This window comes from Panthera pardus, unplaced genomic scaffold, assembly GCF_024362965.1.
Source record: "Panthera pardus isolate Hobbes unplaced genomic scaffold, ASM2436296v1 HiC_scaffold_21, whole genome shotgun sequence".
NCBI classification, from domain to species: Eukaryota; Metazoa; Chordata; class Mammalia; order Carnivora; family Felidae; genus Panthera; species Panthera pardus.
In genome coordinates, this window is record NW_026526777.1 from 3,347,401 (window position 1) to 3,374,094 (window position 26,694).

General features: G+C 45.1%; 2 protein-coding genes and 1 long non-coding RNA gene across 4 annotated transcripts in view; 2 read left to right on the forward strand and 1 right to left on the reverse strand.

The window, feature by feature from the left end:
• LOC109257280 (T-cell surface glycoprotein CD1a-like) overlaps positions 1-26,694 on the forward strand; it is a 115,860-nt gene that overhangs the window by 37,628 nt on the left and 51,538 nt on the right. The window lies entirely within an intron of this gene.
• The window catches only part of LOC109260382 (T-cell surface glycoprotein CD1a-like), a 53,182-nt gene continuing 43,092 nt past the window's right edge, over positions 16,605-26,694 (forward strand). The window contains exons 1-6 of one of the 2 annotated variants that reach the window (XM_019433299.2): positions 16,606-16,777; positions 17,350-17,616; positions 18,293-18,571; positions 18,768-19,046; positions 19,379-19,469; positions 19,613-20,117. In XM_019433299.2, coding sequence (XP_019288844.2) covers positions 16,717-16,777; positions 17,350-17,616; positions 18,293-18,571; positions 18,768-19,046; positions 19,379-19,469; positions 19,613-19,676 — 1,041 coding nt within the window. In that variant the 5' untranslated portion in view covers positions 16,606-16,716 and the 3' untranslated portion in view covers positions 19,677-20,117. Of the gene's footprint in view, positions 16,778-17,349; positions 17,617-18,292; positions 18,572-18,767; positions 19,047-19,378; positions 19,470-19,612; positions 20,118-26,694 lie in introns of those variants that run through there. The other variant, XM_053908888.1, reaches the window with a different exon arrangement.
• On the reverse strand, positions 20,894-22,082 carry LOC109257286 (uncharacterized). The gene is made up of 2 exons (XR_008424520.1): positions 21,942-22,082; positions 20,894-21,295 (listed from the first exon to the last, which is right to left on the reverse strand). It is a non-coding gene; the product is annotated as an uncharacterized LOC109257286 (long non-coding RNA).

Consider the following 26,694-nt stretch of genomic DNA (forward strand, 5'->3'; position numbering starts at 1 on the left):
ATCCAATGGAAGAAAGACAGTCTCTTCAGCAAGTGGTGCTGGGAAAACTGGACAGCAACATGCAGAAGAATGAACCTGGATCACTTTCTTACACCATACACAAAAACAAACTCAAAATGGATGAAAGACCAAAATGTAAGACAGGAAGCCATCAAAACCCTCGAGGAGAAAGCAGGCAAAAACCTCTTTGATCTTGGCTGCAACAACTTCTTACTCAACACGTCTCCGGAGCCAAGAGACACAAAAGCAAAAATGAACTACTGGGAGCTCATCAAAATAAAAAGCTTCTGCACAGCAAAGGAAACAATCAGCAAAACTAAAAGGCAACCGACAGAATGGGAGAAGATATTGGCAGATGACATACCTGATAAAGGGTTAGTATCCAAAATCTATAAAGAACTTTTCAAACTCAACGCCCAAAAAACAAATAATCCAGTGAAGAAATGGGCAAAAGACATGAATAGACTCTTCTCCAAAGAAGACATCCAGATGGCCAACCGACACTTGAAAAATGCTCAACATCACTCATCATCAGGGAAATACAAGTCAAAACCACCATGAGATACCACCTTATCCCTGTAGTGGCTCTGTTATCATGGCTAACATTAACAACTCAGGCAAGAACAGATGTTGCCGAGGATGCGGAGAAAGAGGATCTCTTTTGCATTGTTGGTGCGAATGCAAGGTGGTGCAACCACTCTGGAAAACGGTATGGAGGTCCCTCAAAAAACTAAAAATAGAACTTTCCTACGACCCAGAAATTGCACTGCTAGGCATTTATCCACGGGATACAGGTGTGCTGTTTCGAAGGGACACATGCACCCCCATGTTTACAGCAGCACTATCAACACTAGCCAAAGTATGGAAAGAGCCCAAATGTCCATCGATGGATGAATGGATAAAGAAGATGTGTAGTATTACTCAGCAATCAAAAAGAATGAAATCTTTCCATTTGCCACTACGTGGATGGAACTGGAGGGTATTATGCTAAGTGAAATTAGAGAAAGACAAAAATCATGTGACTTCACTCATATGAGGACTTTAATAGACAAAACAGATGCACATAAGGGAAGGGAAACAAAAATAATATAAAAACAAGGGAGGGGGGCTCCTGGTTGGCTCAGTCGGTTAAGCATCTGACTTTGGCTCAGGTCGTGATCTCACAGTTTGTGAGTTTGAGCCCTGCATCTGTCTCTGCGCTGACAGCTCAGAGCCTGGAGCCTGCTTCTGATTCTGTCTCATTCTCTCTCTGCTCCTCCCCCACTTGTGCTCTGTCTCTCAAAAATAAATAAAAATGTAAAAAAAATTATTAAAAACAAGGAGGGGGACAAAACAGAAGAGACTCTTGAATATGGAGAACAAACAGAAGGTTACTGGAGGGGTTGTGGGAGGAGGGATGGGCTAATTGGGTAAGGGGCATTAAGGGATCTACTCTTGAAATCACTGTTTCACTGTATGCTAACTAATTTGGATGTATATTTAAAAACATAAACAATAAAAAAAGTTTAAAAAATAAATAAAAATTACAGTATTAAAAAAATGACATTGGGTAAACTGGGCAGCAACATGCAAAAGTAAGAACCTGGACCAATTCTTACACGATACACAAAAGTAAACTCAAACTCGATTAAGAACCCAAATGTGAGAACTGAAAGCATAAAAAATCTAGAAGTGAGTCTAGGCAGTAAGATCTCTGGCATCAACTGCAGCAATATTTTTCTATAAATGGCTCCTGAGGCAATGGAAACAAAAGCAAAAATTACATATTAGAACTACATCTAAATAAAAAGCTTCTGGACAGCAAAGGAAATAATCAAGAAATTAAAGAAAATGTACTGATGATAGTAGATATTTGCTAATAACATAGTCAATAAAGGGTTAGCATCCAAAATATATAAGGAATTTGTACAACTCAGCACCAAATAAAACAAAAAATCCAATTTAAAAGTGTGCAGGAGACATGAATAGACATTTCTCCCAAGAAGACATCCAGATGGCCAACAAACCCCTGAAAAGATGCTCAACATCACTAATCATCAGGGAAATGAAAAACAAAACCACAAGAAATCACCTCACACCAGTCAGAGTGACTAAATTCAAACACAGAAGAAACAAGTGTTGGGGAAGATGTGGAGAAAAAGGAAGTCTTGCACCCTGTTGGTGGGAGTGCAAATTGGTACAGCCACAAAGGGAAACAGTATTGAGGTTCCTCAAAAAACTAAAAGCAGAATTACCATATGATCCATTAATTCTACTACTGTATACGTACCCCAATAATACAAAAAAAGCAATTTGAAAAGATACACGCACCCTTATGTTTATTGCAGCATTACGTACAATAGCCAAGATATGGAAGCAGCCCTAGTGTCTGTGGATAGATGAATGGACATATATGATGTGGTATACACATGCAGTGGAATATCACTAGCTGTAACAAGGAGCGAAATCTTTCCATTCGCAACCGCATGGATGGATCTAGAGAATATGATGGTAAGTGAAAGAAGTCAGTCAGAGAAAGACAAATAGCATATGATTCCACTTATACATGGAATTTAAGAAACAAGAGAAACAAACAACAAAAAGAGATAAGAACAAAAGGAACTGGACCCTGAACTATAGAGAACACACCGCTGGTTACCAAGGAGGATGTGGGTGGCAGGTGGGTGAAGTAGGTGAAGGAGATTAGGATTACCCTTATATTGATGAGCACTGAGTAAGGTGTACAGGTGCTGAATCACTCTATTGTACACGTAAAACGAATACAACACTGTATGTTAACTATACTGGAATTAAAACAACAACAACAACAACCAAACAGAAGACCACTAACACTGATCAGCTGGACTGGGGGTGAGACACGAAGGAAGTTCTTGGGCAGTGTCCCAAGGACTGGAGAGGCAGGGTGAAGGCAGGGTCCAGGGCTGGATGCTGGGGAGCCATGTTCATGGGTTACTGCCTTGATGAGGAGAAAAGGCACGAGAGGTAGGGTCCCTTTTCCATGCCACACAAGACTTGTTCTGCAGCACCTGAACTAGGGCCTCAGGGAGCAGGACGGAAGCAGGTGACAGGGAGAAGCTGGAAGCCAGAGAGGAGGGTCAGACCTGGAGGAGAAGTGAGAGTCTGAGTAGGTGTCCAGGGTTGAGGGCGGAGCCCATTTGCATTGTCGCGGAGACTCAGGGAAGGCATGTGTCTTGAGAAGGAAGTCAGAAGAGAGGGGCTGTGTGTGTGGAGGTTTGTTAGGACAGATGCCAAAGACCCACTTTCTGACAGAAAGAAAGTTGCAAATGGCAAGATTTCATTCTTTTTGATTGCCGAGTAATACTCCATTGTATATATATACCACGTCTTCTTTATCCATTCATCCATTGATGGACATTTGGGCTCTTTCCATACTCTGGCTACTGTTGATAATGCTGCTATAAACATGGGGGTGCATGTGTCCCTTCGAAACAGCACACCTGTATCCCGTGGATAAATACCTAGCAGTGCAATTGCTGAGTCGTAGGATAGCTCTATTTTTAGTTTTTTTGAGGAACCTCCATACCGTTTTCCAGAGTGGTTGCACCACCTTGCATTCCCACCAACAATGCAAAAGAGATCCTCTTTCTCCGCATCCTCGCCAACAACTGTTCTTGTTAATGTTAGCCATTCTGACAGGTGTAAGGTGGTATCTCATGGTGGTTTTGACTTGTATTTCCCTGATGATGAGTGATGTTGAGCATTTTTCAAGTGTCGGTTGGCCATCTGGATGTCTTCTTTGGAGAAGAGTCTATTCATGTCTTTTGCCCATTTCTTCACTGGATTATTTGTTTTTTGGGTGTTGAGTTTGAAAAGTTCTTTATAGATTTTGGATACTAACCCTTTATCAGGTATGTCATCTGCCAATATCTTCTCCCATTCTGTCGGTTGCCTTTTAGTTTTGCTGATTGTTTCCTTTGCTGTGCAGAAGCTTTTTATTTTGATGAGCTCCCAGTAGTTCATTTTTGCTTTTGTGTCTCTTGGCTCCGGAGACGTGTTGAGTAAGAAGTTGTTGCAGCCAAGATCAAAGAGGTTTTTGCCTGCTTTCTCCTCGAGGGTTTTGATGGCTTCCTGTCTTAACATTTCGGTCTTTCATCCATTTTGAGTTTGTTTTTGTGTATGGTGTAAGAAAGTGATCCAGGTTCATTCTTCTGCATGTTGCTGTCCAGTTTTCCCAGCACCACTTGCTGAAGAGACTGTCTTTCTTCCATTGGATATTCTTTCCTGCTTTGTCAAAGATTATTTGGCCATACGTTTGTGGGTCCATTTCTGGGTTCGCTATTCTGTTCCATTGATCTGAGTGTCTGTTCTTGTGCCAGTACCATACTGTCTTGATGATTACAGCTTTATAATACAGCCTGAAGACCGGGACAGTGATGCCTCCTGCTTTGGTTTTCTTTTTCAAGATCGCTTTGGCTATTTGGGGTCTTTTCTGGCTCCATACAAGTTGTAGGATTATTTGTTCTAGCTCTGTGAAGAATGCTGGTGTTATTTTGACAGGGATTGCATTGAATATGTAGATTGCTTTGCGTAGTATCCACATTTTAACAAAATTTGTTCTTCCTATCCAGCAGCATGGACTCTTTTTCCATGTTTTTGTGTCTTCTTCAATTTCTTTCAGAAGCTGTGTATAGTCTTCAGCGCATAGATTTGTCACCTCTTTGGTTAGATTTATTCCTAGGTATTTTATCGTTTCTTGTGCAACTGTAAATGGGATCGGTTCCTTGATTTCTCTTTCTGTCGCCTCATTGTTGGTGTATAGGAATGCAACCGATTTCTGTGTGTTGATTTTATATCCTGCAACTTTGCTGAATTCGTGAATCAATTCTAGCAGTTTTCTGTTGGAATCTTTTGGGTTTTCCATATACAGTATCATGTCATCTGCGAAGAGTGAAAGTGTGACCTCCTTCTGGCTGGTTTGGATGCCTTTTATTTCCTTGTGTTGTCTGATTGCTGAGGCTAAGACTTCCAATACTATGTTGAATAGCAGTGGCGAGAGTGGACATCCCTGCCTTGTTCCTGACCTTAGGGGGAAAGCTCTCAGTTTTTCCCCATTGAGGATGATTTTAGCTTTGGGTCGTTCATATGTGGCTTTTATGATCTCGAGGTATGCTCCTTCTATCCCCACTTTCTTGGGGGATTTTATCAAGAAAGCATGCTGTATGTTGTCAAATGCTTTCTTTGAATCTATTGAGAGGATCATATGGTTCTTCTCCTTTCTTTTATTGATATGATGAATCATGTTAATTGTTTTGTGGATGTTGAACCAGCCCTGCATCCCAGGTATAAATCCCACTTGGTCGTGGTGAATAATTTTTTTAATGTACTGTTGGATCTGGTTGGCTAATACCTTGTTGAAGATTTTTGCATCCATGTTCATCAGGGTAATTGGTCTATGGTTCTCCTTTTTAGTGGGGTCTCTGTGTGGTTTTGGAATCAAGGTAATGCTGGCTTTGTAGAAAGCGTTTGGAAGTTTTCCTTCCATTTCAATTTTTTGGAACAGCTTCGAGAGAATAGGTGTTAACTCTCCCTTAATCGTTTGGTAGAATTCCCCTGGAAAGCCATCTGGCCCTGGACTCTTGTTTTTTGGCAGATTTTGGATTACTAATTCGATTTCCTTACTGGTTATGGGTCTGTTCAAATTTTCTATTTCTTCCTGTTTCCGTTTTGGCAGCGTATGTTTCTAGGAATTGGCCCCTTTCTTCCAGATTGCCCATTTTATTGGCATATAATTGCTCGTAACATTCTCTTATTATTGTTTTAATTCCTGCTGTGTTTGTTGTGATCTCTCCTCTTTCATTCTTGATTTCATTTATTTGTGTCCTTTCCTTTTTCTTTTTGATCAAAGTGGCTAGTGGTTTATCAATTTTGTTAATTCTTTCAAAGAACCAGCTTCTGGATTCATTGATCTATTCTACTGTTTTTTGTTTTTTGTTTTGATTTGATAGCATTACTTTCTGCTCTAATCTTTATTATTTCCTGTCTTCTGCAGGTTTGGGGTTTTATTTGCTGTTCTTTTTTCCAGCTCCTTAAGGCGTAAGGTTAGGTTGTGTATCTGAGATCTTTCTTCCTTCTTTAGGAAGGCCCGGATTGCTATATACTTTCCTCTTATGACCCCCTTGGCTGCGTCCCAGAGATTTTGGGTTGTGGTATTATCATTTTCATTCCCTTCCATATACTTTTTAATTTTCTCTTTAACTGCTTGGTTAGCCCATTAATTCTTTAGCAGGATGTTCTTCAGTCTCCAAGTATGTGTTACCTTTCCAAATTTTTTCTTATGGTTCATTTTGAGTGTCATAGTGTTGTGGGCTGAAAATATGCATGGTATGATCTCAATGTTTTTGTACTTGCTGAGGGCTGATTTGTGTCCCAGTACGTGGTCTATTCTGGAGAATGTTCCATGTGCACTGGGGAAGAATGTATATTCTGCTGCTTTGGGATGAAATGTTCTGAATATATCTGTTAAGTCCATCTGGTCCAGTGTGTCATTCAAAGCCATTGTTTCCTTGTGGATTTTTTGATTAGATGATCTGTCCATTGCTGTGAGTGGGGTGTTGAAGTCTCCTAGTATTATGGTATTACTATCAATGAGTTTCTTTATGTTTGTGATTAATTGATTTATATATTTGGGTGCTAACACATTTGGCGCATAAATGTTTACAATTGTTAGGTCTTCTTGGTGGATAGACCGTTGTTATGATATAATTCCCTTCTGCATCTCTTGTTACAGCCTTTATTTTAAAGCCTATATCGTCTGATATAAGTATGGCTACTCTGGCTTTCTTTTGTTGACCATTAGCATGATAGATGGCTCTCCATCCCCTTATTTTCAGTCTGAAGGCGTCTTTAGGTCTGAAGTGGGTCTCTTATACACAGCATATAGATGGATCTTGTTTTCTTATCCATTCTGTTACCCTATGTCTTTTGATTGGAGCATTGAGTCCATTGACGTTTACAGTGAGTACTGAAAGATATGAATTGATTGCCATTATGATGCCTGTAGAGTTGGAGTTTCTGGTCGTGTTCTCTGGTCCTTCCTAATCTTTCTTGCTTTTGATATAAATATAAATATAAATATAAATATAAATATAAATATAAATATAAATATAAATATAAATTTGTATATATGTATATATATCTTTTCTCCCTTCAGAGAGTCCCCTTAAAATTTCTTGCAGGGCTGGTTTAGTGGTCACAAACTCCTTTAGTTTTTGTTTGTATGGGAATCTTTTCATCTCTCCTTCTATTTTGAATGACAGCCTTGCTGGATAAAGAATTCTTGGCTGCATATTTTTCTGATTTAGCACACTGAATATATCCCGCCACGCCTTTCTGGCCTGCTAAGTTTCTATGGAGAGGTCTGGTGCAAAGCTGATCTGTCTTCCTTTGTAGGTTAGGGGCTTTTTTTCCCTTGCTGCTTTCATGATTCTCTCCTTGCCTGAGTATTTTGTGAATTTGACTATGATATGCCTTGTTGATGGTCGTGTTTTGTTGAATCTAATGGGGGTCCTCTGTGTTTCCTGGATTTTGATGTCTGTGTCTTTCCCCAGGTTAGGAAAGTTTTCCACTATCATTTGCCCACATAACCCTTCTACCCCTATTTCTCTCTTTTCCTCTTCTGGGACCCCTATGATTCTGATGTTGTTCTTTTTTAATGAGTCACTGATTTCTCTAATTCTTAAATCATGCTCTTTCGCCTTAATATCCCTCTTTTTTTCTGCTTCATTATTCTCTGTAAGTTTGTCCTCTATATCGCTGATTCTCTGTTCTGCCTCATCCATCCTTGCCACCGCTGCATCCATCCATGATTGCAGCTCAGTTACATTTTAAATTTCATTTTGGCTATTTTTTTTATCCTTTTTATCTCTGCAGAAAGGGATTCTAATCTATTTTCGACTGCAGCTAGTATTCTCAATATCATGATTCTAAATTCTGGTTCAGACATCTTGCTTATATCTGTGTTGGTTAAATCCCTGGATGTCGTTTCTTTGTGCTCTTTCTTTTGGGCTGAATTCCTTCATTTTGTCATTTTGGAGGGAGAAAAGGAATTAATGAGGTAGAAAAATTAACATTAAAAAGTATTAAAATTAAAAAATTAAACACACACATGCACACACATACACACAAAATCTAATAAATGATGCTATATCCTAGGTGTGTTTTGGTCTGGGTGTTGACAGTGGTTTGACAGATTAGAGAAAAAAAATGTTTGGGGGGGGAAGGAAATTGTTTGAGAATTTGAAAAAATGAATGCATTGAAGTAGACCAAAATGAGATGATGGGAGTAAAATAGAATTTGAAAAACTTTACAGAGAAGTAAAGATTATAGTAGAAAAAAAATTAAAGAAAAATATTTTTAATAAAACTTAAAAATAAAAATGAAATTTTCTCTTTTTGTATTCAAGAAAAAGAAAAGAAACAAAAAAGAGAAAAAATAGGAAAAAAGGAAATTATTTGAAAATTTGAAAAAGTGAATACACTGTAGTAGACTAAAATAAAATGATGGAAATAAAATAGAATTTGAAAACTTTTACATAAAGCAAAAAAATATAGTAAAAAAATTAAGGAAAAATATTTTTAATAGAACTTGAAAGTAAAAATGAGGTTTTCCACTTTCTGCATTCAAGAAAAAGAAAAGAAATGAAAAACAGAAAAAAGAAAAAAAAGAAAACAAGGAAATCGTTTGAAAATTTGAAAAGGTGAATACAGTGAAGTAGAATAAAATAGAATGATGGAAGTAAGATAGAATTTGAAAAAATTTACACAAAAGTAAAAAATACAGTGAAAAAATAAAGAAAAATATTTTTAATAAAAATTGAAAAGAAAAATGTTTTCTCTTTCTGTAGTCAAGAAAAAGATGGGTAAAAGAGAAAAAAAATTGTATAGCTGGATCTGCTAACAGATTGAAACAGGACTGAAATTACTTCGTTTTCCCATAGAAGTCAGACTATGACGCGCTTTATCGTCCATAAACTAAGCTGGCGGTGAGACTTGTGTTCTTGAAGAAGGAAGTTGGCCCGGTTGGGCGGGGCTCGGTGTAATGGCTCCACTCTCCACTAGATGGCGCTGCCAGTCTACTGGGCTGGATTGTTGCGGCGCTCGTAGGTGCGTATGCGCATGCCTGGGAGCGGTTAAAATGGCGGTACCCAGCTACCCGCTCTGTTCTCCCAGATCAACAATCGTGCACCTGTCCTGTCTTCAGCTCTCCTCCACTCCCCGCTTTTTCACTCTGCGTGACCAGGTCCCAGGCAGTACCTCTCTCCCGAGTTTTGTCTCAGACGCGGCTGTTTTCCCCGGCCCCTTACTTCCAAAGGACCTCGGCTTTGACCCGTTCTGCCCCTCTGAGGGAGGGTCTCCCCGAGCAATAGTCAAATGAGCAATGGCCGAATGTCGGCTGCACCCAGGACTGCTTGCAGGACCCTGCTGCTGCTGGTGCCCCGAGACTGCGCCGAGGTGCCAGCCCGGCCCAGAAAAACTTCACGAGCTAGTGCAGCAGCAGCGTTTCAGGGATGATGGAAAATCACAACACACATCTGACCCCGGGCTTCACCCTCCACGACCTTGTTCCAGCACCAGTGACTGTGGCCTCCTTCCGGGGTCTGCCGGGACCAGGTGGCTTCAACAGTCTCCACCAAATGTCCCTCCAGCAGCGGAACCGCTTCTCCCCTTGTGGCCTGAGAACCTCCCGGCCCCCACTCTGCTCCTGGGGATTCGCCCCTCCCACCAGAGCACCGCCAGGTAGGGAGCTGCGAGTTGCAGCCTTTGCGCTCCCCTTGTTTACGGTCTTAGTGGAATTGAAACCCTCTCCTTTCTCCTTTCTCCCTTTTCGGTTTAGTCCCTGCGGCCGTTTCCAATTTTCCACTTTCTCTCCAGCTGCTTTTGGGGAGGGGTGCTTTTCCCATATTCTCCCCCCCTCCCCAGTCTCGTCCTCTCTCTGCCTGCAAAAGCGGCTCCCTGCCTGCCGCCGGCCTCTCTCTCCCCAGCTTCACCTCTCCTCGCCACGTGCCTGCTGAATTCTGTGGTTCAGGTTGTGCAGATTGTTGTGTTAATCCTCCAATCAGTTTTCTAGGTGTGTAGGAAGGTTGGGTGTTGGTCTGGCTGCATTTCGTGGACGTGAGACACACAAAAAAACTTCCATGCTGTTTCTCCATCTTGGCTCCTCCCCTCCCAGTTCTTTTTTTTTTTTTTTTTTTTTAATTTGTATTATTTAATCACCCGGGGCAAACTATAGAACTGTGAGTAAAAAAAAAATTCAACCGTGTATATTTGAGTATCTAATTGGCTTTATTAATTGATCCATGAATTGGGCATCACCCGATTTGGCACGCAGGTCGGCACTCAGAGGAGTTGTACAAATGAAGGTTCTTAGAGGGAGGGTGGGGGCGGAGAATTAGTAGCAAATGAGAAGCGTTGTTCCAGGAGTCAGACATGCTTTCTTGGGGAAAGAGCAAGGGGTCTCATCATGCACATGACCTCATCTTTTTTAGTGGGTTTTAGCTACATTAGTTGACAGATTCACTGGTGCTGATGGAAAGAAAAATATCCTGCCTGACTCCTTTAGGCTACATTTCTGGGGCCACTGAAATTAGTTAGATGGGGTATGAAGCCCCCGGGAGGGAACTCGGTTTATGACATCCTTTTGGGTCTGAGATTTTCTGTTTCGAACAGGATGTGGCTCAAGGGGTTGCATCTTCATCCTCTTGTCCCCCCACCAGCAGGAGCTGCTCTTGGTTCCCTGCTGGCTGGCCTGCTTAGGACAGAGAAGGGGGTGCTACCTCTGCTCTGGTCCAGTCCCATCCTCATCCAGGTGCTTTGCGTTTCAGTTTGTGGACTAGGGGCCTTCTGAGTGTTCCCCCCTTTGGCTCAGCAGATGAAGACTCTTAGTCTGGGACAAAGTGTGTTCTTGTCTCTTCCCCCACTGGCACTCCCTCTTCCCTCAGTTGCACTCTGTGTCTCACTGTGCCCTGAGGCAGTGGGGCTCTCTGCCCTCCCCACACCCAGTTAAGGCTCCTTTCTGTGTGGGGAATGGTGGCCTTCTTCCTCTTCTCAGGAGGGAGCTGCTCTCAGGAGTCAGGCTTGTACCACCAGGAAGCAGTTCCCTGGTGTGTACCCTGAACTCCAGTCTGTCAGGACCCCCTGGCCAGGTCAATGGGAGAAAACCTAGAGATACGGGAAATTTCCTAAGTCGGTGACTCTCAGGACCTCTCAGGATTCAAGTAGTCTTCAGTCATTAGTTAACAATTGTAGTTGAATTATTCTTTCTGGCTTATAGAGCCTCTGGCATCTGTCCTAAGTAAGCAAGAATTTGCGAAACAGGGGATGACCTGATCAGGAGGAGGCAGCATTGCCGGTGGTGAAAGAATTCACTCAATGTAGAACAAAGGACATAGAAGTTTCTCAAATACGCTGCAAGAGGGCAGGGAGCAGGACAGGAGAGATGGTCGGCAAGAAGGCGGTGGCATTGGGGGCTGTAGTTAAGGGGGAAGATGAGCAGGCATGGGAATGCAAGGAATTTTACGTTTTTGGTACCTGTGTTCAGGCATGAGTAACCCATTGGTCAGATGGGCTTATGGGTATTTTGAGGTGGGTCTCCTAGTGGGCCAGTTGGCATTCAGCCAGGGGGTCACTGTGGGCCTTTCTTACTCAGGTTTCCACACACCAGGTGCTGACCCAGAGTGGCCTCTACATTCCCCCTGACACATCCACAACGACAAATCTTTGACATTTTGGGAGAGGTCTCATTTGTGTGTGTGTGTGTTTCTTCCTGTTGAACAAGGGGTTCTGTGCAATTATATACCAGAGTATGGTATTATACTAACATACTGATAGGTGATTTGAATATTCCCTGGTGGTCAGGTTCATGGTATTTGGGGGAGGGAGCTCTCTGATGGTAGGGGTATAATCCCTGTTGAACCATCATTCGAATGTGGAAATGTTGGATTCTAGAAGAGACAAGTTGAATAAAAAGGTTAAATAGTAGCAGACCAATAATTAGGAGTAAAAATATTGAGGCCAGGGATTCTAAAAAGGAAATAATCCAGGAAAGCCATGAACAGATTTCTTTCCAGGAAAACCATCCTTATGTTGCATGGTCCCAGAGGGAGGAAACCAAAAGAAGGTTATGATGAGAAAGACACAGATTAGCCTAAAAAGGGATGTGACTATATTGTGAGAGCAGGACATTAAGGGGGCAACAGAAATTGGTGGCATTTTTATACACCAATAATGAAGCAACAGAAAGAGAAATAAAGAAACTGATCCCATTCATAATTGCACCAAAAACCATAAAATACCTAGGAATAAACCTAACCAAAGATGTAAAAGATATATATGCTGAAAACTATAGAAAACTTATGAAGAAAATTGAATAAGACACAAAGAAATAGAAAAACATTCCATGCTCATGGATTGGAAGAATAAATATTGTTAAAATGTCAATACTACCCAGAGCAATCTACACATTCAATGCAATACCAATCAAAATTGCACTGGCATCCTTCTCAAAGCTAGAACAAAGAATCCTAAAATTTGCATGGAACCACAAAAAGACCCTGAATAGCCCAAGTAATATTGAAAAAGAAAACCAAAGCGGGAGGCTCACAGTCCCAGACTTTAGCCTCTACTACAAAGCTGTAAGCATCAAGACAGTATGGTATTGACACAAAAACAGACACATAGACCAATGGAATAGAATAGAGAACCAAGAATTGGACACACACATGTATGGCCAACTAGTCTTTGACAAAGCAGGAAGAGTATCCAATGGAAAAAAAGACAGTCTCTTTATCAAATGGTGCTGGGAGAACTGGACAGCAACATGCATAAGAATGAAACTGGACACCTTTCTTACACCATACACAAAACTAAACTCAAAATGGATGAAAGACCTAAATGTGAGACAGGAAAGAATCAGAACCCTAGAGGAGAAAGCTGGCAACAACCTCTTTGACCTCAGCTGCAGCAATCTCTTGTTTGACACATCTCCAAAGGCAAGGGAATTAAAAGCAAAAATGAACTATCGGGACCTCATCAAGATAAAAAGTTTCTGCACTGCAAAGAAAACAATCAACAAAACCAATAGGCAACTAACAGGATGGGAAAAGATATTTGCAAATGACATATCTGATAAAGGGTTAGTATCCAAAATCTATAAAGAACTTACTAAACTCAACACCCATAAAACAAATAATCCAGTGAAAAAATAGGCAGAAGGCATGAATAGACACTTTTCCAAAGAATACATCCACATGTCCAACAAACACATGAAAAAATGCTCAACATCACTTATCATCAGGGAAATACAAATCAAAACCACATTGAGATACCACCTCACACAGAGTGGCTAAAATGAACAACTCGGGAAACTACAGATGCTGGCCAGGATGTGAAGAAATGGGAACCCTCTTGCAATGTTGGTGGGAATGCAAACTGGTGCAGCTGCTCTGGACCCAGTGTGGAGGTTACTCAAAAAATTAAAACCTAGGATTACCCTGTGACCCAGCAATAGCACTACTAGGAATTTATCCAAGGGATAGAGAAGTGCTGATGCATAGGGGCACATGTACTTCCATGTTTATAGCAGTGCTTTCAACAATAACCAAATTATGGAAAGAGCCTAAATGCTCATCAACTGATGAATGGATAAAGAAGATGTAGTTTATATATACAATGGGGTAATACTTGGCAATGAGAAAGAATGAACTCTGGCCATTTGCAGCAACATGGATGGAACTGGAGGGTATTATGGTAAGTGAAATAAGCCAGGCAGAGAAACACAGCAATATTTTTCTAGATATGTCTCCTGAGGAAACAAAAGCAAAAACAAACTATTGGGGTTACACCAATATAAAAAAAAAACCTGCACAGGTAAAAAATCTATTCACAAAACTAAAAGAAAATCTATTGAATGTGAGTAGATATTTGCTAGTGATATGTGTGATCTAGGGTTAGTATCCAAAATACATAAAGAACTTGTACAACTCAACACCCCAAAAAGCAAATAATCCAATTAAAAAATGGGCAGAAGAGGGGCGCCTGGGTGGCTCAGTTGGTTAAGCGTCCAACTTCAGCTCAGGTCACGATCTCATGGTCCGTGAGTTTGAGCCCCACGTCAGGCTCTGGGCTGATGGCTCAGAGCCTGGAGCCTGCTTCCGATTCTGTGTCTCCCTCTCTCTCTGCCCTTCCCCAGTTCATGCTCTGTCTCTCTCTGTCTCAAAAATAAATAAACGTTAAAAAAAATTTAAAAAAATGGGCAGAAGATATGAACAGATATTTCTCCAAAGAAGACATCCAGTCAACAGACACATGAAGAGTTGGTCACTATCACTCATCATCAGGGAAACACAAATCAAAACCGTAAGGAGATATCACCTCACATCTGTTGGAATGGCTAAAATTAAAAAAAAAAAACATAAGAAATAACAAGTGTTGGTGAGATTGTGGAGAAAAAGGAACCCTGGTACACTCTTGGTGGGAGTGCAAATTGATGGGACCACTACGGAAACAGTATAGAGGTTCTTCCAAAGCTAAAAACAGAATTAGCATATGATCCAGCAATTCTACTACTGAAAATTTACTCAAAAATGTGAAAACACTATAATGAATAGATGCATCCAGCCTGAAGTTTACTGCAGCATTATTTATACTAACCAAGATACGGAAGCAGCACAAGGGGCCATGGATAGATGAATAAAAGAAGATGTGGTGTATATATATATGTACAAGGAAATATATATATACACAAGGAAGTATTACTAAGCCAGAAAAAGGACAGAAATCTCACCATTTGCCACAACATGGATGGAGCTAGAGAATATGATGGTAAGTGAAATAAGGCAGAGAAAGACAAATATCCTATGATTTCACACATTGGTGGAATTTTAGAAACAAAACAAATGAAACAAGAAAGGGAATAGTGAAAAGACAGACTTTTTTAATGTTTATTTTATTTTTGAGAGAGACAAAGTGCAAGCAGGGCAGGGGCAGAGAGAGAGGAAGACACAGAATCTGAAGCAGGCTCTAAGCTCTGAGCTGGCAGCACAGAGCCTGACACAGGGCTCGAACTCATGAACTTCCGAGATCATGACCTGAGCCCAAGTCGAAGACTTTTAACCAACTGAGCCACCCAGGCGCCCCTCAGACTTTTAATAATAGAGAACACACTGCTGGTTACCAGAAGGGAGGTGGGTGGGGGACAGGGGAAATGGGTGAAGAGGAGTAGGATTATCCTTATATTGATGAGCACTAAGTAATGCATAGAATTTTTCAATCGCTATATTGTACACCTGGAACTAATATAACACTGTACGTTCAATGGAATTTTGAAAAACCAACCAAAGGGAAAGAAAACACCAACTCAGCGCACCAAAATGTATAGTTCTCGGTTTATGTGTTTTTTCCTCCAGCGTAGACTAAAATCTCCAGGAATAAAATGATTGCATTGTGAACACTGTATTTTCATGAGTGCAGCAAGGTTCTTGGATCCAGGCTGGTGCTAAGTGACAGGTGAGTGAATACATTTTTTAATTTTGTTATTTAAAATTAAAAAAAATATTATTTTGAGAGAGAGAGAGAGAGAGAGAGAGAGCGAGCAGGGGAGGGGCAGAGAGAGAGGGAGACACAGAATCTGAAGCAGGTGCCAGGCTCCGAGCTGTCAGCACAGACCTGGACACAGAGCTCGAACTCACAGACCTCGAGATCATGACCTGAGCCAAAGTCAGACGCTTAACTGACTGAGTCCCCCAGGCGCCCCTGGCGCGTGAGTATATTAACGCAAGTCACACAGACAGGGAATTCTTCAGATGTTTCAATGTCCTACAGTCTCTGTGGTGGCGACTGGTTCCTCCCTCAGAATAATGGCGTATTGGTGGGTGCTGACACTGTTCCACAGGCAATGGTGGGGGAATCTGGAAACGCAAATAGAGCAAGAGTTAAAAAGGAAACCATGGGCACAAAATGGCGGCTTGGGCCAGGCCAACTCCCCAAACCTTGTTGAACAGCTAACCTAAGTGCAGTTCCAAACTTGCCCAGAAATGTAAGTCTTCCCCTATCAGTGAGGAATCCTCTGGTTAGTGCCAATAAGGTCGTCTGTCACATGGACCCTCTCCCTCTCCATCCCACAAGGAGGGGAGGTCATCTGCATGATTAGACCCCTATCTTCCCAATTAAGGGAAGGTGACCTTCAAATCAATCTGCTTGCTTTTGTATTTGAACACAGGCAGTGAGAAGTCAGAGATGTGAATGGGCTGGGGTGGGGGTGACACAGGGAAGGAAGTCCATGGGGAGTGACCCAAGGGCACGAGGGACAGGGTGACTGCAGGCTCCAGGGCTGGGTGCTGGGGAGCCATGTGTCTTCATGGGTTACTGTCTGGATGAGGAGAGGCACGAGAGGTAGGGTCCCTTTTGCATGCCATGCAAGACTTGCTCCCCAGCACTTGAATTAGGGCCTCAGGGAGCAGGATGGAGGCTGGTGACGGAGAAGCTGGAAGCCGAGAGGAGGGTCAGACCCGGAGGGGAAGTGAGAGTCTGAGTAGGTGTCCAGGGTTGAGGGCGGAGTCCATCTGGATTGTCGCAGAGACTCAGGGCAGGCGTGTGGGTTGAGAAGGAAGTCAGAAGAGAGGGGCTGCGTGTGGGGAGGTTTGTGAGAACAGACCCCAAAGACCCACTTTCGGAGAGAAAGAAAGAACATCTGCACATAAGATGCTGTTGTTGCAACTGGTGTTGCTCACGGTTCTTGTCCCAGGTGGTGACACTGACGACGGTGAGGACTCCCGGTGGGAGTGTGTGTCTGTGTGTGTGTGTGTGTGTGTGTGCGCGTGCGCATGTGTGTCATACGTGCACACGTGTGCAAGTCTGTGTGTCCTGTGCAAGTGTGTACACACGTGTGCATGTGTGTGCTTGTGTGTTGCATGTGTGTATAAGTGTGTGCGTATAGGTCCCTGTGTGTGAGTCTCTGTGTCCGCATGTATGTATGTATGTCTGTTTGCATATTTATCTATGTGTGTGCATACATGTATAAATCTGAGTGTGTGGGTGTGTCAGTGGGTTTGTGCACATACCTGTGTGTGCACTTGTGGTGTAGGTTCCCCACCACACACCTGGGGAGAGAGGGATGTCAGCCTGGTTCCTTCTTGAGCGTCTCTGACCCCAGGTCCCTCTGCCCTTCTAAATGAAGGGTATGAAGCTCGGGACTCCTGGGCAGCACATGTCTCCAGAGAGAACTATGGCTCCCTGTCCTCCAGATTTTGGTGGCCTCCCTGGCACCTCAATTCTGCATTCTCTGTCCTTCCCAATGCCATTCTCTTCCTCAGTCTATCTGTTCCTGTGGCACAGATTTCCAGGAGCCAGTCTCCTTTCGAACCATCTTGACAACAACACTTTGGAACCATTCCTGGACACAAAATCTGGGCTCAGTTTGGCTGGATGAACTGCAGACTCATGGCTGGGACAGCAAGACGGGCGCTTTCAGTTTTCTGCGGCCCTGGTCCAGGAGCAACTTCAGCAATGAGGAGCTAATGGAACAAGAAAAGTCATTTTATACATTATCCATCAGACTTCCTCTGATCTTTCAGGACCATGTCAGTGAATGGCAGCTTGAATGTGAGTTCAGTTCCCTCAGGGCAGGTGGGATAGAGGTGGCCAGTGTATGTGTCTTGAGTTTCTTTTTCCTCCAGGGAAGAGCCTCCACTGGCTTCTGAACCTCATATTCCCATCATAAAATGGAATCAAACCGTGTGTTCAGGGGGCAGAAACTAGGACTGATCTTGAAAAGCTGCATGTTCTCTGCTACTTCCCCTTGTCTCATTGACCTCAGGCTGTGCTCGAGTTTCTCCACTAGCTTCTCCTGTGATTACCCCATTCCCTGGCCTCTAGCCAGGCACACCCCTCTCCTTCACTGTGTGACAGATCCTTGAAATGTGCTTTTCTCCCCATTCAATCCCGTCAGCAAAATTTGTCTACGTGTTCCCTATACCCAGTGCTCTCCCTTCACCCTAGATGATTTTATCCCAGCTCTCCCACGGAGCTCTCCCCTGTTCTCTGCCCACATCCTTCCTGTTCCCCTAAAACATTTGTTCTATATCCAGTAATTTACCTCTACCTCTGTCTCCGGTGACCACCACTTCCCATCTGTCTGAACTTCCACTCAAACCAAACTTTGTTCCATTCCCTCCAATACGCTCAACTTCTCCCTCTGATTCACCCATCGTTGGCTTCTACTCACTTCATTTCATCTCTTTCCCTCCCCCTTCTTGTAACCAAGAGCCTCCCTTTTCAGATCCCTTTCAGGTACAGGTGGCAAAAGGCTGTGGGCTACATGTTGGGGAGCCATCAGTAGGGTTCATGCAGATTGCATATGAAGGATCAGATCTCGTGAGCTTCCAGAACACGTCATGGTGGCCATCTCCAAAGGGAGGAAGGAGGGCTCAGCAGGTCTCCAAACTATTCAATCAGTACCATGTGGTCAACTTACGAATACAAGCAAGTATTAATGACGCCTGCCCCCGTTACCTCTTGGGTCTTCTTGATGCAGGAAAGGAAGATCTTCAGCGACAAGGTCAGTCCTGCTTCCTCTTTCCAAGAATTCTCACTGCACTCATAAATTTGCACCATTTCCTCAAATTCAGGGGAGAAGGGGGCAAGGGAGAGAGGTGATGATGGTGATAGGTTTCTAGAGGTGGAAAGATGTGTGTATCTAAAGTGATGTGAAAATCTACCTTCTCAGTGTGAGAATTCCTGTCCTGTCTCTGCAGTGAGGCCAGAAGCCTGGCTCTCCACTGGCCCCAGTCCCAGTCCTGGTCGTCTGCTCCTTGTGTGCCACGTCTCTGGTTTCTACCCAAAGCCATTGTGGGTGACGTGGATGCGGGGTGAGGAGGAGCACCAGGGAACCCGGCGAGGTGACATCTTGCCCCATGCTGATGAGACATGGTATCTTCAGACGTCCTTGGATGTGGAAGCCAGAGAGGCAGCTGGCCTGTCTTGCCGAGTGAGACACAGCAGTCTAGGAGGCCAGGACATGGTCCTCTACTGGGGTGAGAAAGGGTAGGGGTCCAGCTGGGAAAGGGGGTGGGTGGTCCTGAAGCAGAGCAGGAGAGTGAGATGAAACATTTGGGATTCTGGGGACTCCAGACCATAAAGGACAGAAATGTAAGAACCCAAGAAATGGAGAGCTGAGGGTGAGGGTCCTATGGATGTGGGAGGAAGTAAAGGGTTGGGTGAAGTCCATCACTGAACAGGGATGGGAAAAGAGAAAGAGGAAGGGTGGTTGGTGAGACAGAGGGTGACGGGAGCAAAAGGGACCAGGAAGGTGCAGGTCAACCCGGGGTGGATGGGAAATGACACCCTCTGTGCACCAAACCCACAGAGCAGCACCGCCCCGTGGGCTTGGTCTTCCTGGCGGTGGTCGTGCCCCTGGTGCTTCTGGCAGGTCTTGCGTTCTGGCTCTGGAAGCGCTGGTAAGTCTGGAACCACCTTCCTACTCTTTCCCAACTATGTCCCCACCTTCCTGTCTGTCCTCAGCCCTCCTCCTCACCACGCCGTTTCCCCTGGAGTCCTCACCTCCACCTGCTGCAGAGCATTTCCAATCTGTTCCTCCCAGGAAATCACACTGGAGACCTCAGTGCACTGGCCTCCCAGCCAGCCCAGGACCAGGACGTCCCTGAACCCAGCTCAGATGATGGACTTGCAAGCCTCTGTGTGCAGCTTTTGTCTTTTCTTTCTGCCCAGTGATCAGTTGTCAAGACGAGGAAAGTGTAATTTAGCAGAATTTGTTGTTCTGACCTGATTCTGGGGCTTAAATATCAAAAGTATCTTAGAGTAAAATGAAGTCCCAGAAACCTCCATGAGCCACTTCCTGCAGTGAGCCGTCCCTTCTTCACAAGTGAAGAAATTTTTGCTTGGCGGGAATTAGCCCCACGTTTTCCTGCACTTGCAAATCTATTCCTGACTCCCAGCCCTTGTTACCAACAGTTAGGGTCCTTTCCTTTCTTATTCTTAGGACTTTAGAGATGAGGTCCATGTCTTTTTAATATTTGTATCCTTGGCAAGGAATCTCCCCTGCATGGAATATGCCCTCAATAAAATCTGTGTTGAAGTTTTGTCAATATCATAGGTTTTTCTTTTTCTTTTGCCTCGTGACATGGTTGTAGTAGTTGAGACATTTGCACATGTGGACATTCACGGAAAATAACGTTGAGGATGGGACAGGTGGCAAAGGTGAACATTATTGGGAAAGGGAGAGCAAATTATGGGACTTCCCCAAACTTCTCTCCTAAATTAGACTTGTTGACTGGTTCTCTAGGGTCCAGTCCACCTTGTCACCCTCGCGTGGCCACCATGCGGTGTTTGGTTGGTTGACTCCACCCCCAGGTGTAGCCCTGGGCTCCGATCACCTTGAGTCTCTCAGGAGAAAGTATCCTTGACAATGTGACAGGATGACGGATGGGCAGGTTACATCAAGTTCAGGCCAAGACAGAAGCTACTTGTCCTTGGTCAGAGTGAGGGTTCAGGGCTAGACGCCTGCTCCAGGTGGCTCAGGTCACAGGCATTATGACTCTTGTGGTCAACGGCAGGGAAAGAGATGGTGTCTCTTGTCCTGGATAATAAGGTGGGGATATGAAGCCTGAAACAACTACAACGCATTTTTCAGCAACAGGGAAGCAAGGCTGAGGGTGACACCTTCATGCAAGAAGGGTGAGAAGTTGCGCACGTGAACTTTTCCAAGAGAGTGGATCCGAAGCGTTCTCATGGCAAGAATGAGAAGAAAAGAAAAGAAAGAGAAAGGAGAGCATCCAGATGGGAGAGCTGGTGGCTGTGTTGCCTGCTGTGCTTGTGGGCCTCGTGTCACCATGGGCACACACACCACACATCAAGTGTGTACTTCATTTTATGCTCTTTAGAGAGAACAGAGTTTATTGCTCAACAATGAAAAGTATTCAAATGTGGGAGGAATGCTACATAAAATATCGATTTTCATGGTTTGCTTGAATGCAAGCTTTCTTGACCAATTCTTCATTTTCTTAAAAAATGCTGCATGGCACACCGGAGGCTCCGCAGCTACGCACGGAGGCATTCGTATCCAGCTCCCGACACGCCCCGTGTGCACTGGGCTCCCGAAGTTCTTCGGGCCGTCGTCTCTGAGAAGTTGTTGGAAGACGTTCATCAGGAGGACCTTTGTTCATGTTACGTCGTAGTCTCTGCTGCTCCTGTTAGTGCCGGCGGGGGTCCACGTGGCCCATCGTGCCTCCCAGCTTTCCTCCCTGGCTGGTCAGGAAGCCGCATGCTGTACAAAGGTACAATTTTCATTTAAAACGTTTTTAAATATTTTTTATTTATTTTTGAGGGACAGAGAGAGACAGAGAGAGACAGAGAGAGAGAGACAAAGTTTGAGTGGGGAGGACCAGAGAGAGAGGGAGATGGAATCCGAGATAGACTCCAGGCTCTGAGCTGTCAGTACAGAGTCGGACACAAGGCTCAAACTCATGGACGGTGAGATCATGACCTGAGCTGAGATCAGGCACGTAACAAACTGAGCCTCCCAGGCACCTCCCCCACAATTTTCATTTGTGATCATACTTCATTGAAGCCAGAAAGAGCAGCCACCATGAAACCAAAACATCAGGAAACTGAAGGCAGACACACAGACCCACAGAAGGGACTGGAGCCCCAACAACCCTGGGCTTCTCAGTTCCGTCAGCTGATATATTTCCAGTATGTCTTCAGCTCCACAGGGTGGATTTCTGTCTTTTGTGACTGGACACTCCTCTCTGATGGATGTGGATGTGGTCCATGGGGAGGTTGGGCTAATGTCTCTTTTTCTTGCAATGTTTTTCCTCACTTCTCTCTTCCTCTCCCTGAGTTCTTGAAAATATTCCTTTTCTTGCCTGCTTGCCTTTTTCTTCATGTGTCCTCATCTGTCACACTCTTACCCTGTCTTGCTTGGTAATCCTGACATCTGGATGAGGCCCCATCCTGGGTGTTCTCATGGGTTTCTAACAAACCACTGGTCGGGAATCCATTGCTGGTTCTGCTGCTGAGTAAGTGACTGGTAAAAATTCACTCCATGGTTTTCCTACGGATGACAGACAAGCTGCACCAGCCTCCATGAAGCAGGAAATGTTGTGACAATGGCAGTTAAATCCTCAAAGGGCAGAAAATTTTCCATGGATTTCCTTTACATACAATATGTTCATTTTTTCCTTCCTACCCTCCTCCCTCTCTTCCTCCCTTCCTCCCTTCCTCCCTTCCTCCTTTCCTCCCTCCCTCCCTTCCTCTCTCCCTTTTTCCCTTCTTTCCTTCCTTCCTTCCTCTCTTCCTTCCTTCCTTTCTTCCTTCCTTCCTTCCTTCCTTCCTTCCTTTCTTCCTTCCGTTATGCCCAGAATTCACGATCCCCAAAGACCACCAGTGAGCCGAGTCCGATGCATAAGGAAAGAGCTAGCTCGAGCTCAATCCCCTACCTGCACCGATGCAGTGGTGAGATGCTGGAGAGAGCCAGTGAGTTTCAAAAGCACAAAGGTTTTATAGGGATCTAGGGGCAGTTGGTGAGGTAATGGTTGTGGCCTTAGCTGATTGGCTGGAGAAGGGTTGTGGCCTCAGCCAATTGGCTGGGGAAGGGTCAGAGTCCCGATATGCAGGTTGCTGGGTGTGTTTTGATCGGGAAATTTGAACAGGTGAGCGGGAGGTTACTCAAGGGAAGGAGGCCTGGTCTGAGGTTTCTGCGAGTTTCCCGGAAAGGGGGCCATGTCAGGGACATAGTCACTCAAGGTGGAGGACACAGAACAAGATGGAGTCGGCCAGCATAGGTCCGCTCTTTCATTCCCCCTTATCATGTAGCTTACCGACCCAGTCATGGGACTGGCTGCATTTCTATTTTGTCCTCTTCTGTTATTAGGGGCTCGCACTTAGCACGGAGGACCATTAGTTTGATGGACTCCACGCGGTCCCTGACAAACCGGACCAGTCTGTTGATTATACAGGGTTCAAGGGTTGCTAGTATGAGCAGGATGGCGAGGGGTCTGGCAAGGGCCGAGATGAGGGTAGTTAACCAGGGAGACCAGTTGAACAAAGACTCGTATGAGGACTGAGATTGTTCTCTCTCTAACTTCCGTTTTTGCAGCCCTTCCCTTATGAGGGCCATAGATTCTTTTATGACTCCCCAAGTGATCAACATAGAAGCAACATTCTTCCCCTAGGGCTGCACAGAGTCCTCCTTGCTGCAGGAATAATAAGTTTAATAACCTTCTGTTTTGGAGTACTACTTCTGATAAGGAAGTAAGGGATTCCTGTAAATGAGAAATTGATTTTTCAATTCTTTCTATGTCTAAGTCATGGCTGCCCTTAGGGTTCCATAGTTTTTGTCCTGGATGATGAGTGAGGATATTCCGGTCCCCGCACCCGCTAATCCCAATCCCAAGAGCACAGCCAGAGTTAAGGTTGTAATAGGCTCTCTTTTACTTTGGGGGTTAGCAGAGCCTAACCTGTTAAGTATTTCCCCCAAATGGTACACTAACTTGGGGATCAACTGCACGTGTATGCAGAAGCTTTCTTTCGAGGAGTTAAGGACCTGGGAGTGGACACAGGGAGTAAGGGCATTGGAACAGGCCCACCATGCATTTTCTGGGGGGAGTAGGTACACTGTCTCCCTGGGGACTGTTTGGGTTTCATTACAGAGATGTGACTGCTTGGGGGGTATGTGGCCTATACAAGTGCCTTGCCCCGTTACCGCCTGGAGGGTTAGTCTTGCAGTAGCCTGCTGCCATCTGCAGGAGCTAGAGTTGGAGGCTGTTGTATAATTGCCTTTAATGGCAATACCTTCGTAATATGGGGGCCAGACATCTAGACAGAGCCAACAGGCCTTGGTCAGGTTGGGCCTAGAAGTGTTTAGTACCTGGTATGCTCTGACAACCGTGCTCCACAGGAGGTCTGCATCAGATAGTAAGTTGTGACCCGGGTCAGGAGATGCAGGTGACTCTCTAGTAGGGACAGAGGATGTGGAGGGCCGTGTGGCTGGGGCCTGGGTGTTTCTGGGAGTGGCCGTCCAGGTGGGGGCAGGTTGGAGAACTAGTACTTGGTTGGGTCCTACCCTCGTGGTGGACTGCTGGGTAAGGGGAGTCGCTTGCATTCAGAGGGTAAATAATGCTCCCTTGTCTTTGGCTCCCGACCTAACCCGGTCTTATATCCTGAGTCCCCATGTTTTTCCACTCTCCCATCCTGTTGTTTTTTTTACCTTGGCTTCTAAAAGATATAACTATGGGATTACCGCGCCCCCAGACATATGGTGGTTGGGGGCCACTGGGCCGCTTTACCACGATGAGATCTCTGGTGCGTGGTGGGGTCCACCAGATGTGGCCCATCGAGACACATGACCAGGGGGCGCAAAAATAGTCAGCCACATCCCTGCATGTGCTCAAGCGAGAGTGGCCGGGGCAGACATAGAAATAAAGGTTCTGTGCATGGAATCTGGGGGCATATGGTGACAAGGGGAACAGAGTTTGGAGATCTACACAAAGTTCTGGGAACCAAGTGTCCCTGGGGTGGCTCTGGGAAGTCTGATTAAGTATTGTCCCTGAGCTGGTGTCTATGATCTGCCAGGTGATGTTTTGGGGGGCATGGGGACTCTCGGCAGCATGAGCAGTGCCAAACAGAGCTAACAGAGTTACCAGATTAGGTGGGTTGAATGCGTTGTAGCTTGAGCTTGAATGGGTTGTGTTGGTCCCAATTGACAGCCCATCGCGTGACGAAGTCCTTCCGGATCGAGGAGGGGTCCGCTGGCCGAACGTGGGTGTGATGGACCCAGGTGGCGATGCCGTCTACTTTGAGAGCAGTGGGGGTTGTCAGCACCATGATGTAGGGTCCCTTCCAGGGCGGCTCGAGGGTCTCTTGGTGGTGCCTCTTGACGTAGACCCAGTCTCCCGGCCTGTACTGAAGAGGTGTCAGGGTTGGGCCAGCCTCATAGATGGCACGGAGGCGTGACCAAATGTCCTCGTGCGCCCTCTGGAGCCCTCTCAAGGAAAGAAAAAGTTCTTGATCTTTAAACTCAACAAGAAGGTTGGGAATAATAGGGGGTGGCCTGCCAAACATGATCTCATAGGGAGTAAAACCCAGAGTGTAAGGAATGTTTCTAACCCGGTAAAGGGTGTACGGTAGGAGGGTCACCCAGTCCCCGCCAGTCTCCATGGTTAATTTGGTAAGGGTTTCTTTTAGGGTTCTATTCATTCTTTCTACCTGTCCTGAGCTCTGGGGCCTATAAGCACAAGGTAATTTCCAGTTTGCCCCCACCGCCTTGGCTACTGCCTGTGTTACCTGCGAGATAAAGCTGGTCCATTGTCCGATCCTATCATGGCAGGAAAACCATACCTGGGTAAAATGTCTTCCAGTAGCTTCTTAGCCACCGTCTGAGCCGTTTCATGCTTGGTTGGGTATGCCTCCACCCAGCCAGAGAAGGTGTCTGTAAATACTAAAAGATATTTATAACCATACTTTCCTGGTTTGACTTCAGTGAAGTCGACTTCCCATTGGGCTCCCGGTGTGGTGCCTCTGAGCCTGGTTCCTTTTTTATTTGATGTGGCTCTCGCGTTGGTGAGTTGGCAGGTCTTGCAGGCAGATACAACTTGCTCTATTTTGGTGTCCTGTTGGTGCATCTTGATTCTGGCCTGTTGGATTAAGTCTTTTAATTTTCGGGCCCCCATGTGAGTAGACTGATGCATGTGCTCTAATACTGAGACTCCGAGCTGGTCTGGCAGCACGAGCTCCTTGTTAGGTGTATACGACCAACCCTTTATCTCCTGGGCCATGGGGAGTTTCTTGATCCGCTGTAACTCCTCCTGGGAGTATTTGGGCTGGTCTGGTAAAACTGGGTCTCCCGGGTCTGGTAGTTGTATGGTCATGGTGGGGACTGAAGTAAGGGCTACTGCCTTGGCTGCCTGGTCAGCCTTTTGATTACCTCTAGCTACCGGGTTATCAGTTTTCTAGCGCCCTTGGCAGTGGGTAATGGCTAGCTGGGCAGGAAGCCATAAGGCCGTAAGCAGGTCAAGTATCTCCTGTTTATTTTTTATAGTCTGTCCTTCTGCTGTCAGTAACCCCCTCTCCTGATAAATTGCCCCATGAATATGAGCTGTGGCAAACGCATAACGGCTGTCTGTGTAGATGTTAAGCCGTTTTCCAGCTCCCAGCGTCAGCGCCTTGGTGAGGGCTATGAGCTCTGCTCGCTGGGCTGACATTCCAGAGGGTAGAGCCTCCACCCATATGGTGTTCGTTTCGGTGACCACCGCTGCACCCGCATACCTGTGTCCGGCTCGTACAAAGCTGCTACCATCAGTGAACCAAGTAGCCTCGGCATCAGGGAGGGGCCAGTCGGTCAGGTCCGTCCAGAATCCATGTACTTGTTCCAGGATTCCCGCACAGTCATGTAGTGGAGCACCTAGGTCAGGATCGGGCAGTAGGGTTGCAGGATTGAGGGCCGCACTGGGGTGGAACCACACCCACGGAAGGTTGAGTAGGAGGCTCTGGTAATGAGTCATACGTGTGTTGCTCATCCATCTATCAGGAAGCTGTTTCAGGACCCCTTCAATGGCGTGTGGGGTAGTGATCCAGATCTCCTGTCCTAGGGTCAGTTTGTCTACATCCTTGACTAGGAGTGCTGTCGCCGCAATAATTCTTAGGCATGGCGGCCAGCTGGCAGCC